Below are 16,453 nucleotides of genomic sequence, written 5' to 3'. Positions count from 1 at the left end.
TCAAGGAGATAGGACTTGCCTTCTTCGAGATTTTCTTCAAACTCTTGGTTGTAGTCAAGATCTTCTTCGCTCCTGATGCTTCCTATGCAGCACTAGCAGAATTCTGACGGTTCCGTAATTATGACGACAATCAGTAACAAGCTATAATAGAGGAGAACAAAATTTAACACCAATAGAAAGCCAAATGAGTCCTAATAGATATCACAAAGTGATAGATGGGTAGATCACAAATTTAGATGAATTTCGGCGAAAGAATCGTCAAAATCGGAGCCAGAACGAAGAAGTTAAGACTCGGGGAGCTATACGCTACCTAGGGGGATGCGCGAGGGGACTAGGAGGCTCACCGAGCGCAAGAAAGGTGACGGGCGGGGCGGCAGCCGGTGGTTCATCCAAGAGATGGTGGTGGCGCTGCTCGACTCTTGGCTCGAGCGGGCTCTTGTCGGGCTTCCGGTGAACGGATGGTGGCACAGGGAAGGCGGCAAGGTCCTAAGGCTCCTCGATAGCACATGGTTAGTGGATCAACGGTGGCGAGCTACGGTGGAGTGCAATGGCGGCAACGGCAGTGAAATAGGGGGAAAAGGGGAAGAAGAGAGGCCAAGGTTGTGCTATTTATAGCGGGGGAGAGAGCTGTAGAGAGGTGGTGCACACACGTGACATCGGTCGGATGTCAGCGAGCAGCACAACGATGAGGTGGCAAGGTGGCGCCCTCCGTGTTTCCCGCGGTGTGGGCACTCTGCGGCGTCCACACGTGGGCGGGGCGCAAAAGTCACGTGGCATGGGCGTGCGAGCATGGCGGAGAGAGAAAAGAGAGAATGGGAGAAGCGGAGGTCGATCAGGGCACGCGGGGATATTTCCCGAAGGAGGCGACTGTCACGGTGGCGAGCAACGCGACGTCGCGCTAGAGGAGGAAGGAGGAGAGGGCAAGCTGGACGGAGGGGCGCGATGGTGGCCCAACGTGGGAAAGAAGGATAGGGAAGGAAAGAAGAAGAAGGTCGGGCCGGCTAGATGGGCTGAGAAAGAGAGGGAGGGGAGGAAATCCGGCCTATGGAGAAATAGAAGAAAAGAAGGAAAAGAAAAGGAAAAAATGAGGATGAAGTTTGGAATAAATTCAAATGGAGTATTTGAATTTAGTTTTGACCTTGGATTAGGATCAACTCATTTGAACATATTTGAACTATGATTTAGACTTGGATCTTGAGATTCTGAAGATGATTTAAATCAAAGGATTTGAATTTGAATTGGATTTAAGCTGAATAGAATCTAAGAGTAGATTTGAAATGGAGAGACATTCGATTTCAAACCTCCACACAAAGAACCACAAAGATCTCAAACCAATGTATATGAACCAATTTAACGCAGAGATTATTTTGAAATTGATAATAGTGCACTTAATATATATGAATGTATACATACTAGTATATATATTGTTTAAGCATGCTAATTCATTACAAATTTCACTCCAAATTAAAACTTTTTAGGATTTATTAAGCTAAGTAAGGTTAATAAAATAGGTATGTGGATGTATATATACCATTATATATACATCCATGTATATTAGATGTGCTAAGTTGAATAAGTATTCCAAAGAGCACTAGAATCAAATTCAAAAAAAATAATCTCTGCATTAAGTTGGCTCATATGAATTAGTTTGAGATTTTTATGGTTCTTTGCGTGGAGGTTTGAAATTGAATGTCTCTCAATTTCAAACCTACCCTTAGATTCTATTCAGCTCAAATCCAATTTGAATTCAAATTCTTAGATTCAAATCATCTTCAAAAGTCTCAAGATCCAAGTACAATTCATAATTCAAATATGTTTATTTGAGTTGATCCTAATCCAAAGTCAAAATTAAATTCAAAATTATCCAATTTGTATTATTCCAAAACACCTTTTCTTCTCCATTTCTTTTTCTCCTTCCATTCCTTCCCAGGCTGGATTCCTCCTCTCCCTCTCTTTCTTAGCCCAGCAACCAGCTCAGCAAGCAAACCGGTCCATTCACCTCGCTGGCGGACCGGCCGTGCTCCGGGCACTCGCCCACGCTCCGCGCGCCACTCGGCCATCAGCATGTCCACGTGTCGCCTATCCGTGTAGCGCCTGCGTCTCTCCCCCCTTTCTCCTCCCTCCAGCGTAACACGCCTGTCGTCGGCCGCCGTTTTCTCCTCTCTGGGAAATATCCCGCGCACCCGACCGGACTCCGCGATCTCCGCTCCCTTCTCTCTCTCTCTCTCTCTCTCTCTCTCTCTCTCTCTCTCTCTGCTAGCCATGCTCGCGTGCCCATATTCTGCCACAGCGCAACTTCCGTGTACATGACCGCACGTGGACGGCGCAGGGCAGCCCATGCCCCGGTAAAATGGTGGGCATCGGCCGCCACCTCGCCGCCGACATCTTGTGATGTTAGTGAGCCGCACCGCCTCTCTCCAGCTCTCTCTCCCCTCTATAAATAGAGCCCTGGCCTCTCCCTCTCTCTCTTTCTCCATCTCGCCACACCCCACATTGTCACCGTTGCCATTGCTACTGTTGAGTCCTTGCCATCATCGTCCCACCATCGACGTGCTGCCGAGGAGCACTAGGGAGCCATTGCCATCCCCGTGCCGCTCTTCATTGGTCGGAAGCCCGACGAGAGCCGTTCGAAGCCGAAGCCTAACCATACTACCGTTTCCTCATGGTCGAGTCGCCGGCCATCGCCCTTCCTGTTGCCGTTCATCCTCACGGTGAGTCCCCCAGACCCATAGCGCCCCCTCCAGTAGCGTGTAGGCATCCCTATAGCTCCTTCTCGCCCGTAGCAGCGCTTATGGGTGTTCTGCCGCCGTGTAAACTTCACCGCCAGCATGTCCTCTTGCTCTGTGATGTGGCCGGCCATTGCGCCGTGTTGCCAGGGCGCCCTTGGCCCCTTTTCCCTGCAAGTTGGTCCCTCCCCGTGCAGGGGAGGTGCTGCCCAATTCTTCCCACACTCCTATCTCCCCTCCAACCATCATTTGCTGCTGCTTCCACCGCCGGCTGCCGTCGAGGAGCCCCCAGCCGAGTCAGCGATATCATGCTGAAGGCCAGTGTCCATTCCTCGTCGTCGATGAACTCCAGCAAGAACCTCCCTCCGGCGAGCTTCCCGGCACTGCACCGCCGTGATCCCTCACCGGAGTTCTCTTTTCCCCCTCCTCCGCCACGCGCCCGCACGTGCGTGTAGCAATGCTGTCGCCCGTGCACACGCGTGGAAACAACCTCATGCCATGGCTCGGCCTAGCCGTATGTTAGCCTGCTGCATGTGGGCTGGACTGTTAGGGCATCCCAGTTTTCTAATGGCCACGCCCCATGGGCAGGCCGAGCTTTGAAACCCGCTAAGCCACCCTACCCAACCCAAGTGGGCCAGCACTGTGCGGTCGAGTACTGTGCATCCAAGCTCGATCCAGGCCCATCCAAGCCCGGACCCAGCACTGTGCGGTCGAGTTCATGTGGGTCCCATAGGTTCACTGTTTAGCGGGCCATTTACTGTTCACATGGGCCCCACCTATGAATAGTGTCATTTCATAATTTTTTGATTTAATTTTAGATTAAATCTTTCGGGAACCGTAACTTCTTCATTCTGGCTCCGATTTTGACGATTCTTTCGCTAAAATTTATCTAAATTCAAGATCTACTCATCTATCACATTGTGATATCTCTTAGGGCTCATTTGGATTTCTATTTGGTGTTATTTAATTTTTTTGTAGTATAGCCGTTATTGATCGTAGTCGCAATTGTAGAGCAACCAGAGTTCTACGAGTGTTGCACGGGAAGTATCAGGAGTGAGGAGGATCCCGACTACAACCAATAATTCAAAGAGAACTTCGAAGAAGGCAAGTCCTATCTCCTTCATCATATTGAACATATGCTTTCAAATAATCTACATGATCAACTTAAAACTGGACTTATATCACATGTGCTATGTATTGTGCTTTTACAAACTATTTGTAGTAGTCAATCCTATTAAACACTTGCCATACCATAAATGTTATCATCTAAAATACAAATCACCCTAGAATTACCTGTTGTTATCTATATTAATGACAGATGACGTCTTGATGTCTAGCATGCTTAGGATTGAATGTGTCTCCTCGAAGATATCGCTTTTAAAACACCTCTTCTCTAAGATAAGATTTACTTTTATCAATGATAACTCGTATACCATAAATCCTTGATGGTTGTGAATTCTGTGATGGTTGTGAAATCTTTGATGTCGTGTGGGATATAGTGGGTGATATGTAAAAATGGATGAAAATTGTTTAGCGGGGGCAGATGGAGTAGTACTCTAGATGAGGATGCTCTTGGAGGCTTGAGTTACCTTTGTGGTGTTCATTGTTGTAAGATATCTGCCCTAGTCATTTAAGAATCAAGTCATTTCGCAGTTATGCCTTAGCAAACTCCATACAACCATGCGTCCTGAATGGACAGGACTTGACCTCTCCTTTATCGGACTGAGTAGGGCATTATACTAGAAGGCTGAGAGCAGTGAGCAGTCAAGTGGTCATATGTCCCTCTGTTTGGAGGTTGCTAGTACTGGCCTAGGCAGGAAAGGTGATTGGAGTGTCTCGGTATGATTCACTCCTCCGCTTGTAATGGTTGGAGGCTGAGCATATCGCGTGGGTAAAGCTATACAATCTCTACAAAGTGGAAATATATTCGAATAGTCATATCCATGGTTATGGACATGCGAAGGCAGAACCTTTTTTACTAGACTCTGGGTGCATGTGTCTTAATGAGTGAGTGTGTGGACTAGATGTACGTGTGATGAGATTGCTAGTTAAATTCATTAGGATCTGTGTGGTACTAGAGGTACACTATATGTGATGAAAGGTAATACGGAGTGAGGTGTAGCCCCTCCTAGGACCGAGAAACCCCCAGATATATCTTGTTACTTAGTTTTGAACTATTTAAACTGTTTTAAAGTCAATCATAGATGATACAATTGGATACCTGCATAAACTACTTTACGCTTAAAACTAAACCATAAAACCTTATACCTGAATCACCCATTTATGCATCTATCAAACACCTTAAAGTAGTATATGGCTTGTTGAGTACCTCCCGTACTCATTCTTAATGTCATTCAGATGAGGAAGCCGATGCTGACTTCGCTGGAGGTGAAGGCGAGGATGAAGAATAATCTTAGAAGTCGTGCCCGCACCCTAAGCTGCTTGTGGCTTGGGCTTTTGCTTTTCGCTGTGTTTTATTGGCCTTTCGGTCAAGTTTGTAATAAACAGTATGGTGTATAAACCTTTTATACTATGTAACTTTAATAATTATGTACGAAGTTTGACTGTGATACTACAACTGTTATACTATGCGTATTAGCTACTTAATCTAGAAACTGATACTAGAGGCACAGAAGAACCCGGGTTTAGAGTCTTACATATACATTCATATACTTATTTCCTTAATCTTAATTAGCCTAACTAATCATAAAATATTTTAATTTAGAGTGATATTTGAAATTAATTTAACATGTTTAAACTCAGGATGTTACAACCTATCTAGTCTTTTGCAGCTAGAACCATCTCCAGACTATCTCAATCGACAAGTGGGACAACAGGAGGAGCAACATCAACTGGGACATTAGATGTGTTGTATGGCTGACTACTTGAACTTGCTTGTGCAATTTCCTACTATGTAACAACATTACTCATGACCGCCTCATTTACCTTTGTAACACCTAAGGTACTAATCGACTGACTAGGTTTGTCCACTACATCAATTAAAAGAAACAACCATCTCTCACCGCACCACTCATAGAATGCATGCACTACAACCATATTGTCCTCAAACTTTGTTTCCTTACCAGTGCTCTTCTCAAATCTAGACACCACTGCCTCTTGGTGCTGCCCCCACTTCACCTTGCTGCAAAGTCCTTTTGCAAACTCTCCAATGTGCAATTGTGATAGTCCACGACCCATTCATCACATTTGTACGTCACGTGAACACAAGTATCATCATCAAACTTAACACAAAGATCAAACACGGCATCAGGATCAATCATACCGAATACCAACAACGAAAATGAGATAAAGATCAGTTGGTAACTTAGTGTGCTGGTTAAATCGTCTGTGTTCCCAGACGCTTCTCCCTCAAACCCACCCTACATCAACATGGAGATGGAGGGGATTGTGGCCTTACCCAGGAGGAATCTTGCTTGGAATAATGGAAGTTGTCCATGCCATTTTGGTCTCCCTCGCTCTTGGAGTAGATTCCACAGCCGAGCAACGGGATCTAGAGGGCGCGTCGCTATCACCCTTAGCAGCCGTCACCCCTCCTTGACGAACCCTAGCCCTAAGTTGCGAACCGAGTGAAGCCATCATTTGTTTTTGATTGGTTCGGGCTCGACTAGTTAATACATGGCCGCAAGGACAGCCAGGGGCAATTCTGTTCGACCAAGGAAAAAAGAAAACGGAATCAAAAGAAAAGGAGAGGAGTGTCATGAACTGAAACACGTGCAAATTTGGTTTTAAATACTGAGAGGCGTGCGAATAGAGGGTGAAATTGTAAAATGTCTCGTCTGACGGGGGCTTGCGAGGCCGGCATAGAACGGACCGAGCCGGAGAGCCGGCTGGGCTCCAGAAATGATGAGGCCGAACAGTACCTCCTTTCCAACGCCGCCTCGTGGCCTGCAAATGCTGGATCAGACTGCCCTAGTTGGGCCGGACACATGATTCGTAATCGCCCGGGTCTCACGTGGACGACGAGGTGGAGGGTGTCATCCACGCAATTCCGCCCCGCTTCCACGTCCACCCACCGGGGGCCAGCCTCGGCCGTCCACGAGTTCCCCAGGTTACCCCACCTGTTCAGCCCCCCAAGTATCCGAGTCCAGCTTCGCTACCCACGCACGCAGAAGCGGACGACGCGGTGGCCAGCAGCTAAAAAGCCTATCTATCGCCACCGCGGTCAGCCCCGAGGGGAGGGAGGAATCGCCCACGCCCGCAGAGGGACGCGGGGAATAATAACGGGAGAGAGCGCCGGCGGCGGCCACATGGCGATCGCCTCCTGCCTCCGCGCGCCCCCCGCCGCGTCATCCGCAGCGCAGCGCCTCAGGATCCCCCCTCCGCTGCCGCCGTTCGCGGCGGCGCTGCCGGGTGGGGCCCGGCGCAGAAGGGTCGGGGTGGTGGCCGCATCCGCGTCGCCCTTCGACGAGCTCCACGCGCGGGGGAGGCCCGTCCACGGACCCTCCAAGGTGAAAGCCACCGCCTCGGTCGCATCGCCCGACCAACAAGCCAACCTCTTTTCCCCCAATTGAATAGTTTGGCGGGTGGCGAAGTACATGTTTACTTTCGGGAGATTTCGTTGGCTGTAATTTTGATGTTTGGTTACGGGAGAGCTGCGGTTCGCGATCGTCTGTTGTTTGAGATTAGATACACGGTGAGATTCCGGGCCTTGGTTGAGGAGGAATAGGTTTTGCGCGGAAGCTGTGGTGTTTCCTTGAGGGGAAATTTTAGAAGGCAGAGCACCTGAGCGCAACGCTTGATCATTTGATGACGAGCTCCTGCAGCAGGCTCAGCTTCGGCTGTTAATTACTTGTAAACAAAGAGGAGTTTGTTACGGTCGTACGGTTTCGTGTACTATTGAGATTTGTCGAAGCGGTGACTTGTTAGCTGGGTTCGTAGAAAGAAAGTAGAAATCTGTGCGTCCCCAATTTTAGTTATGTGAAGGTTTAGTTTCTATTTTCTATTTTCTATACCAAAAGGTGTGTTTTTTTACTGCTCAGGAGTGTTCTGCAAGAGTAGACACTGCCAAGCTGTTAGTTGAATGTTGTTCTATGAGCTTAGCTTTAGGCTTGGTAGATCATCAGCAACCATGATCATTTAGGCAACTATTAGTTGGATGTTGTTCGGATCATGAGACTGATGTGGATTATTATTGTAACCTCCATCTTCTTGCCTGGTTTTTGAGGCCAGATTGTGAGTTAGGAAGGATGATTGTTAGATTCAATACTCTGCTGCTGGGGGAGGCGGGGGGGGGGGGGGGTGGTCCCATAGCACTGCGAAGACGGAAAACTCTTGTTGTGAGCTCCTTGTGTTACAAGGAACTATGGCTCTTCAGGAATTAACAACTTGAAACTGTGGATTTTATATATAATTCGATTAGAATTTTCAAGATATCCTTGGTACTACCGGCCTACATGCTAATACTGAGCTGAGTTGTTCTTAACATTGCAAATTCTGTGGTTGTAGGCTGTGTTGATTGAGTTCATCTTTGGATTCAAACTATAGACTATAAGCTATGACCTTGAAATTTCAGATCAAAGTTCCGTTAGACTGCTCTCAAGATAAATTCTCAGAAGTATTGGTAATATTGAACTCGTTCGTTCTCAACATTTCATAGTCTGTTGCTGTAAGATGTCCGCTTCTGGATATGTGACAGCTCCTTTTGCAATGTATTTATCGGAAGGAACAACCTATCTTCTGTACTAACTAAATGCAGCAGCAGGGCTTATGGCCAATATTGCTTTTGTCTTTCACTTTCTGAATGCGTCAGTGGGATCTTTGCCATAGAATCTTCTTCCTTTTTTGAGGAAGTTTGCCATGGAACTTTTACCAGTCACCAGCCACATCTCTTATATGTATTAACTGCACAAAAAATATTGTCTTCATGATTTTGAACATTGAATTACTTTGCAAGGGGTGAGATTAATATATATCTAAATTCTGAAATACTTATAGCCTACCTACCAGATGACTGTTATGGGTGAAGTATTCCTTTTAACTGTTCAAGGGTTATATGTGATGATGTGCCTAAAAACTTACTTGATTTAACTACTGTATCATTATATTCTTGACCTTTCATCGACTAAACCCCGCATACATGTTGTTTTGGTTGTGCTGTAAAGTTGGCTTTCAATGATGATATGTTTGGTTCTCTTGTAGAAATCCATGCTCTGGAACCTGATCCAGGATATAGAGCCTCTGGACCTGAGTGTCATTCAGAAAGATGTTGCTCCTGAAACGGTAGATGCAATGAAGAGGACCATTTCTGGCATGTTGGGTCTGCTTCCATCCGATCAGTTCTGTGTCGTTGTAGAAGCCCTTTGGAACCCCTTCTTCAAGTTATTGGTATCTTCTATTATGACTGGGTATGCTTTCTGGTTGAAAGCTTCTTTCATCATATTGATTATCAAAAGTATTTTCTGCAACTCAGTTGCATCGTGAAGACATGTGATTTGCTTTTGCTGTTGTTGGGTTCAGAATTCAGAGTCAACAAGAAGCAATGCCTTATTTTTATGGAAATACAGCTCACGTGTATGCTTGTTCTAGGAAACTCTAATCTTTACTTTGTTTCTGCTTTCAGGTATACTCTACGTAACGCCGAGTACAGGCTTTCTTTTGAAAGAAACCTAGAACTTTCTGAAGAAGATGCAGAATGTCCGAAAAGTGATATTACTGAAGATAATCATCATAACATCAACTTGGGTAGGCCTGTCACGATTTCCAGATTATCAGAAGAGGACAAGCCCCAGAACCCTGGAAAAAGTGATGAAGAATTGTCATGTGAAAATGTGGGAAAAGAGCTAGGTAACTTAACACCTCAAACAGAAGAGTACATTATTCAGATGCAATCTCGTTTGGATGCCATGAAAAAGGTAATATAGTCCCTCACCTGATTAGGTATTTCCAATCCGTCTTATCTAATAGTCAGATTCATTATTTGCCATTATATTTGTTGCTGTCATTCATTCTATGTAAATCTGTAATTTCATTAGTTTAGTTCATAAGTGCAATTCATAAATGAAAATATTACATATTTACATATACCATAGGAAGGTCAGAGAAAACATGGGAGTATGCTCATTATGCACTGGTTAGATTTGATGTATTCTGTGATTCACTTGAGCTTAGCCTCTTAGGGTATGTACAGCCCAAAGGGGAGCTAGATTGGACACATAAGCAGGATCTAGCAAGAATGCAAGATGTAGCTTAGGAAAAAACCCTTCAATGTGCTAGCCTTTGAAGGGAATCCGAGAAGCGGAACCCGCTATAAATAAAGAAAACTGAAAAGGCTTTTAGCATGCCATGTTTCTATTTCTCTCTCATTCCAACATAAACCCACGCCGCCGCCACTGAATCCGCCGCCGGCGACACTGGATCTCGTAGTTGGACACCAAAAATGGAACTTTCATCCTATCATGGTGCCATCCATCCTATTTTCCCCCTGGATTAAGCTTACCTGTGCTCCTAGTTGTAAGCCCTAGTTTAGGCTTCCATGGTTCTCGGGCTCCTCTTCTGAATCTGGCGATTTCAGGCAAATTGCTGCTCGTCGGGCCTGCGGCAAGAACTCCTGTTCGGCTGCGACAGCACCAACTTGCGGACATTTCCCTCCTTTCCACAGCTCTGTGCGATCCCACATCATACTCATGGCCTCCCGTTGCCTTTTTTTATTGTCTGAGCTCTGAAGCCTCAACTTAGTCCGATCCTGTTTTCTTTTTGTTAGCTCCTCAGCCATGCAATGGCTTGGAACGGTGAGGAGCTAGAAAAGGAGACTTAGCTCCTCTTCTAGGCATCCATTGCACACACCCTTATATCTTTGTACTGTTGTCTGAACCTGTGACGTTTAGCTCAACTTAAACCAGATTTATGAAACATATCGATAGGTTTGTTGTATATTGAGAATACCTAGCTTGCAACTTGTGTAATTTGTCAGGCGTTCACTTTTGTTGATCATTTGTCACAATTTCATTGCAAAAATGTTGCTTACTTTGATGGGCTCAAGTTCGGCTTATTCAAAGCTCGACCTTGACTCGAGCAATCTCTGTAATAGAACACATGTGTTTTGTATAGTTCGACGTCATATACTAGTATACTACAAGCTCGAACTGGCTTGAGTAAGCTCTGTATACAAGTTTAGTAACATTGCTCAGCTCGAGAAAGCTCAAGTCTAACCAAACTGCTTGAGCTTGGCTTGTTGATATTGACAAAGCTTTGGTGGCTCAAACTTGTCTAGTTTACTATTTGAGCTAATCAAGCCTAGGTCAAACTGAGCTCGAATACTCGATGAGTTGGAGTCTTTTTGACAGCCCTAATCCACACTGTTATAACCTAGCTCCACCAATGACGTTCTTGTTCTTCTTATTTGTTTAGCTGTTAGAATCTCGTGATATTTGAAGGCCCATCTTGGCATTGCTGACATATCAAAAAGCATGTGTTCCTTTCTAGATTCAGATGAAGCATTTAGTTAGAAGCATATTTTTAAGATCCATATAAGCAAAATCTTACAGAAACTAGTAAGGTACCTTGTAACAAGCTAGATTATGCAGCACGACACACTGCAGCCACAAACTGACCCTAAGTATCTTAAAGAAGACTTATAATTTATTTTCTGGGATTATGGTCCCCCAGCCGTTTGATTGTATTTTCTGCTTTGATCATCTGATATTTGATCAGGCATTTCATTCTGGTTTTACATTAGTTTCCGCATCATGGTCATCTGGTGTGCAATCGAACTGGATTCAGTTGGATATTGCTGATTCGATTGTTACCTTAGACTAGAATTGTAGAAAGAGAGATATCCGTCTAATAGACTTGCTATCAATATATAGAGTCGGCCCTCATGGGCCAATATGGGCCAGAATAATATGTTACCATATATATACTTGACACCTCCTTTCAAACTCAAGGTGGTATAGGAGGCTCAGAAATCTTGAGTTTGAGTAGATGAAACTGATGATGCGCTTGAGTTTGTACTTTGGTGAAGAAGTCTGCAACTTGCAACACTGATGGCACATACTGAAGAGCAATGATTTTCTAATGACAATGTGACCGAGTAAAGGAGGCATCAACACCAATATGCTTTGTGAGTTCATGCTTCATAGGATCATTTGCAATTTGTATAGTGCTAACATTATCACATAGTTAGTGTGGATGCTTCACAAGAGACACCAACAACCAGCGAAGCCATACAATCTCTGAAGTGGTAGTGGCAAGAGCTCGAAATTCTGCCTTTGTATTGGAACGTGACATAGCAGCCTGTTTCTTGGACTTCCATGTAAGAGGAGAAGTACTAAGAAGAATACAATAAACCAGTGATAGAATGACAATACATCGGATCACTCGCCTAAGTGGAGTCCAAGTAAGTATAAAGTTGAAGTGGACTAGAACTGGCATAGAACCAGCATCAAGATGTCCTATCCTACATTTCTTTCCTTAGATTCAGAGTTGAAGTGTCTAGCGTGAATAGGACTACCAGTGTGGATAATCGTGGTGTGAGTAAAGATTGAGTCCAATAGTACTATGTCAAATATCTAGCTGGTTATTGTGCAAAACAAATTACACACATGTATGGCCAAATATATATAGCCGGCCAGGGATAATCCCATGCGGCAACCAACTAACAGATAAACCAATTCAAACTAAACCAACTAGCGATAGACTTAAATCAAACCTGAATCTGATTAGAGCTAAAGCACCGTGCATGAACAGTAATTCCAGCACCTAACATTCGTATCAACGGTGCAGATATTTGGATATCTGGAGTCCAATACTTCAGAACTATCTGATGAAAACCTTGGAACTGTTGATTTCGCATAAATACTTCTCCCCTGAATCTGACTCTGCATTCAACAAAATTTATCTAACTCGTTTTAAATATCTGAGGCAACTCTCCGAATCTGCTCAGAACTGGACTGGTCAGCTGGTAGGAAAAATCAGAACCAATTGCACCTGTAATGGCTACTTAATGCGATTGGTGCTGCCAAAATTGATTTGATCATTTTTTAAACTGACAATGCTGTATTAGTTCTGTGATATTCAAACTTGAAGGCTCATTGCTTTTTTGACATTGCAGGAGTTGCATGACCTCAGGCGGAAAAATTCTGCCCTACAGATGCAACAGTTCGTCGGAGAAGAGAAAAATGACTTGCTGGACTATTTGAGGTCACTAACACCAGAGAAGGTACGAATTATATCCAAATCTCATGGTTCCTGTTGAAGCTCGTTTTTGTTACATTTTGTCTGCTTAATGAGTAAATTATGATAAAATGTTCTTAACACAACTCCCAACCATAAAACAATATTAGAAGATTGGTCTTGCGTTTCTCTTCTGTTCAGTGGCCTAACCTAGCTGCTTTGAACAGGTTGCTGAACTATCGGAGTCTACATGTCCCGGCGTGCAAGAAGCAATTCACTCTGTGGTGCATGGTTTGCTTGCTACTCTTTCCCCCAAGATACACTCAAAGGTCCCTCCGCCGCTAGAGAATGCTGCTGGGGGTGCCCTAAACCTTGGGTGCGAGAATGATGATTGTGCAGAGCTTGTTGAGAATGCTTCCCTCCCGTTTCAGCCCCTAATATCTGTTCGTCGGGACTGTCTTGCACGTCTGCTGTTCTGGTAATACGAAGCAGACTCGCTAGCATTATTTGTTTGGCATTGTTTATTCATACACCATAGCCACTGTCCTTTCTTTTTTTTCTTTGAGTTGTTTAGGTGCATGCTGCTGGGTCACTACATCCGGGGCCTGGAGTACCGGTTAGAGCTGGTGCAGCTTCTGCGAATTTCCAGCGACGTCGGTTCATTCTCTAGTGGTGATGATTATGTTGTTTGAGAAAGCTATGTTTACTGACATTCCTCACTGGAGTGAATGGAATTCCCTGGCTGAGAAATGGCGAAGGCGGTGGTTACACTGCATTCCCTGTCAAAAGGATGCCCTAAAACAGGGAGCGCTGCTGAGCTATAGTTCTTGTAAATTAAGAAAACAGCCATTCGGGTGTAAAGTTAGTGTTACATATCGAACTACTTTCTTTTTCTTCCTTTTATTTATGTTGTGCTGTATAAAAAATAATTTGGTTGTTCTTTGTTGTTAATCACGCGGTAGCATGTTTGATAGGCACCCCTTTACTTAATTACTTTAGTTGTATGTACTTGGTTAATGTTGTCCATGTAGCACTGAGTCTCTGAGTGAACATGCAATCCATAGCGGCGTAGGTTATAAATATTTCTTTGTATATGCAAATATTTGATTTCCTAAAATTGAGTTCTCATTTTCTGGATGTCACATGCTCTTAATATCTTCAGAAATATATCGAGACTACTAATGTTCGTATGTAGTTAAGGGGAAAAAAATACAACCAACTTGAGAAAAAGATGTACAACATAAATGAAAAAGATGTACTTACGCCACCATGTGATTCTTATACGAGAAAGTGCAGTCATTGACGAAAAGGATTTATTCCGTAACACTTGAAAAGGAGAACTGTATCACAATCACGGCTGTGGCAGGGAGGTACTCCAAATGATCAGGAAGCGAGAACGATCCAGAAGTTGGTTTGAGGTACTTCAAATGGTCTGGAAGGAAGTCAGCACGCGCCTGACATTGTCGGAGCAGTTGTTATAAAGTATTTATACAGGTCTAGGCAAAACATTACTCTTCCCCGTACATTAGTGTTGAAGTACAAGTGAATTGTTAATCTGTCTTCGTTAGCTTATGCTGTTGGGCTCAATTAGTATGTATAATTGTTCAATCTTGTATCAAAGACACAGATCCTGAGTTCTTGACTGATGCAATTTAAATAAAAATACAATAATTAAACCATCTTTCACACAAGAATATTTATATGGCTGGAAAGATAAGAGCATCCCTTGAGGTGGAGCTAAAATGAGGATAAAATTGTTGTGAAATTAGGCATTAGCCTATGTGTAGACACTTGCCTAAACTAGTTAGAGTAGAAATCCAGAAGATCCAATGAGGAGTACGTTTTGAAGTCACATCCAACACAAGGAGGAGTCCATATACATGTACAACACAATAGTTTGTAATAGAAACGTTTCTCCTCAATAAAACAAGGAAGATATGGGAATCAATTTGTTTATCTGTTTCCACTTTGGAATTATTGATTATCTACAATCTTGATGAGTCAATTTCAGGTTTTACAACACGTTATCAGCACGAGTCTCAGGCTAAAGGTACATGCAATGATCTGATCAAGCCCGTTGTTTATAGAAGTTTTTTTTAGTGTATGTTGTAGCCCTTGTCTAGACAGAAGGCCCAAGAAAGGGGGCTAGCTGAGCCAATCACACCTCCACTGATTGGATCGTCGGTGAACTTTAATCACTGAAACCAGCCTTGACCGTTGTCAAGTCGCATGCTGCCTCACCACCACGAGTTGCAAGTCGACAACAGATGGACGAGCCACACCATGCCTTAGCGGGTGCGCGCACAAGCCAAGGAGCACAGGCCGCTAAAGACCACACTTCTGTGGGTCATTAGGCAGGCCACCGTCACCTTCGTTCTTCTTGACTAGAACCCCAGAAGTCGTCGTCCACCTTGGGCGAGCCACCGCTGTCGCCAATGGAAGGACCATGCCTCCGCAGATTCGACCTTGACGCCGAAGGACAACCCCGACCGAATCCACGCCTCCACGGGCATGATTGGGACCATGTCATCCCCAACTTTGGACAAGGCACGCCTCCGCAAGCCACGCTGAGTCGGCAAATAGCGTTGCCGGTCCTCCTCCTTCAGTCTCGCCTCCATGGGCTTGGATTGAATTGTTGCGATATCTTCGGTTTGCCACCATCATGCCTATAGCGGCATATTACGACGACAAGCTATGAGATATTTTCTTGATATCTAAATTCTTCATATAAATTTAACATAATACGGTATTTGATGAGATTCCTTTTTCATGTCATTGTCTAGAAGAAACATGATTCCAAAAGGAGCTTGCTCCCCCATCCAAAGTGGGCTTGCTCAGCCCTTTCCAAAGGGGTTGATAACACCCATCCAAAGGGGGTTGCTTCTCCCTTCCAAAGGGGACTCACTCAAGCTCTTCCAAAGCAGGCTTGCTCCGCCCCTTCCAAAGGGGCTCACTCAACTTCTTCGAAAGGAGGCTTGCTCTACCCCTTCCAAAGGGGCTCACTCAAGTCCTTCCAAAGGGCTCGGGGTCTTAAAGACTCCCCCCAAGGGGTTCATGATGACATGGCCTCGGAGGAGGATCATCAATACTTGCCCCTAAAGGGGATGCTAAAGGCTTGTCCTCTAAGGGGGTCATGGACGTGTCACAACCAGGGTTAAAGTTACCGACCGGAGCTCGGTTACCGAGCTCCGGCAGTAACAAAAAATTCGCGATAATTGCGGTTATCGGTCAAAAATTCAAAAAAAATAGAGAAAATTCATTTGGCAAAATTTGAAATTTGGAAAAAAAATTCGCGATTTTAGCCGTTCGGTAACCGGTCGGTTTGGACCGGTTATCGAGCGGTTTTTGCGATTTATCGAGCGATTTTCTCGAATTTTCCACATTATTGGTAACCGCTCAGTTTTCTCGGTAACCGCTCGGTTTTCTCGATTTATCGGGCGGTTTTCTCGATTTTCAGTGAAGTTCAACAAAAAACCCAAAAATTATCTCAATCTTCTAAAATCAATAACTAATTCATCTGAGCTTCAAATCAAGTGAAACAAATTTTGTTGGTTTCTCTGTGACATGATCTACATGATAAAAGTATTTATACTCAT

At 44.5% G+C, this 16,453-nt stretch overlaps 1 protein-coding gene across 2 annotated transcripts; it reads left to right on the top strand.

Moving 5' to 3' along the window:
* Positions 1 to 6,855: 6,855 nt before the first annotated feature.
* On the top strand, positions 6,856 to 13,847 carry LOC133915858 (uncharacterized). Of its 2 annotated transcripts, none has more exons than XM_062359219.1 (6): positions 6,856 to 7,195; positions 8,886 to 9,091; positions 9,307 to 9,598; positions 12,796 to 12,903; positions 13,085 to 13,335; positions 13,424 to 13,847. In XM_062359219.1, the coding sequence occupies exons 1-6, from the start codon at positions 6,995 to 6,997 to the stop codon at positions 13,476 to 13,478; spliced, it is 1,113 nt and encodes a 370-aa protein (XP_062215203.1). In that variant the 5' UTR covers positions 6,856 to 6,994; the 3' UTR covers positions 13,479 to 13,847. The 2 variants fall into 2 exon arrangements, with proteins under 2 accessions (XP_062215203.1, XP_062215202.1); XM_062359218.1 differs by having other exon boundaries at positions 6,858 to 7,195; positions 13,432 to 13,847.
* Positions 13,848 to 16,453: the final 2,606 nt, after the last annotated feature.

This window comes from Phragmites australis, chromosome 4 (genome assembly GCF_958298935.1).
Source record: "Phragmites australis chromosome 4, lpPhrAust1.1, whole genome shotgun sequence".
In the NCBI taxonomy this organism is placed as follows: Eukaryota; Viridiplantae; Streptophyta; class Magnoliopsida; order Poales; family Poaceae; genus Phragmites; species Phragmites australis.
Note: the sequence above shows the minus strand (reverse complement) of the source record. Positions and strands in the feature narration are given on the sequence as shown.

Excerpts from the sequence above, each read along its gene's own strand:
- LOC133915858 (XM_062359218.1), top strand. The coding sequence starts at position 6,995 with ATGGCGATCGCCTCCTGCCTCCGCGCGCCCCCCGCCGCGTCATCCGCA. Across the intron at positions 7,196-8,885 it reads CCGTCCACGGACCCTCCAAG|AAATCCATGCTCTGGAACCT; the intron begins GTGAAAGCCACC and ends GTTCTCTTGTAG. Across the intron at positions 12,904-13,084 it reads GGTCACTAACACCAGAGAAG|GTTGCTGAACTATCGGAGTC; the intron begins GTACGAATTATA and ends TGCTTTGAACAG.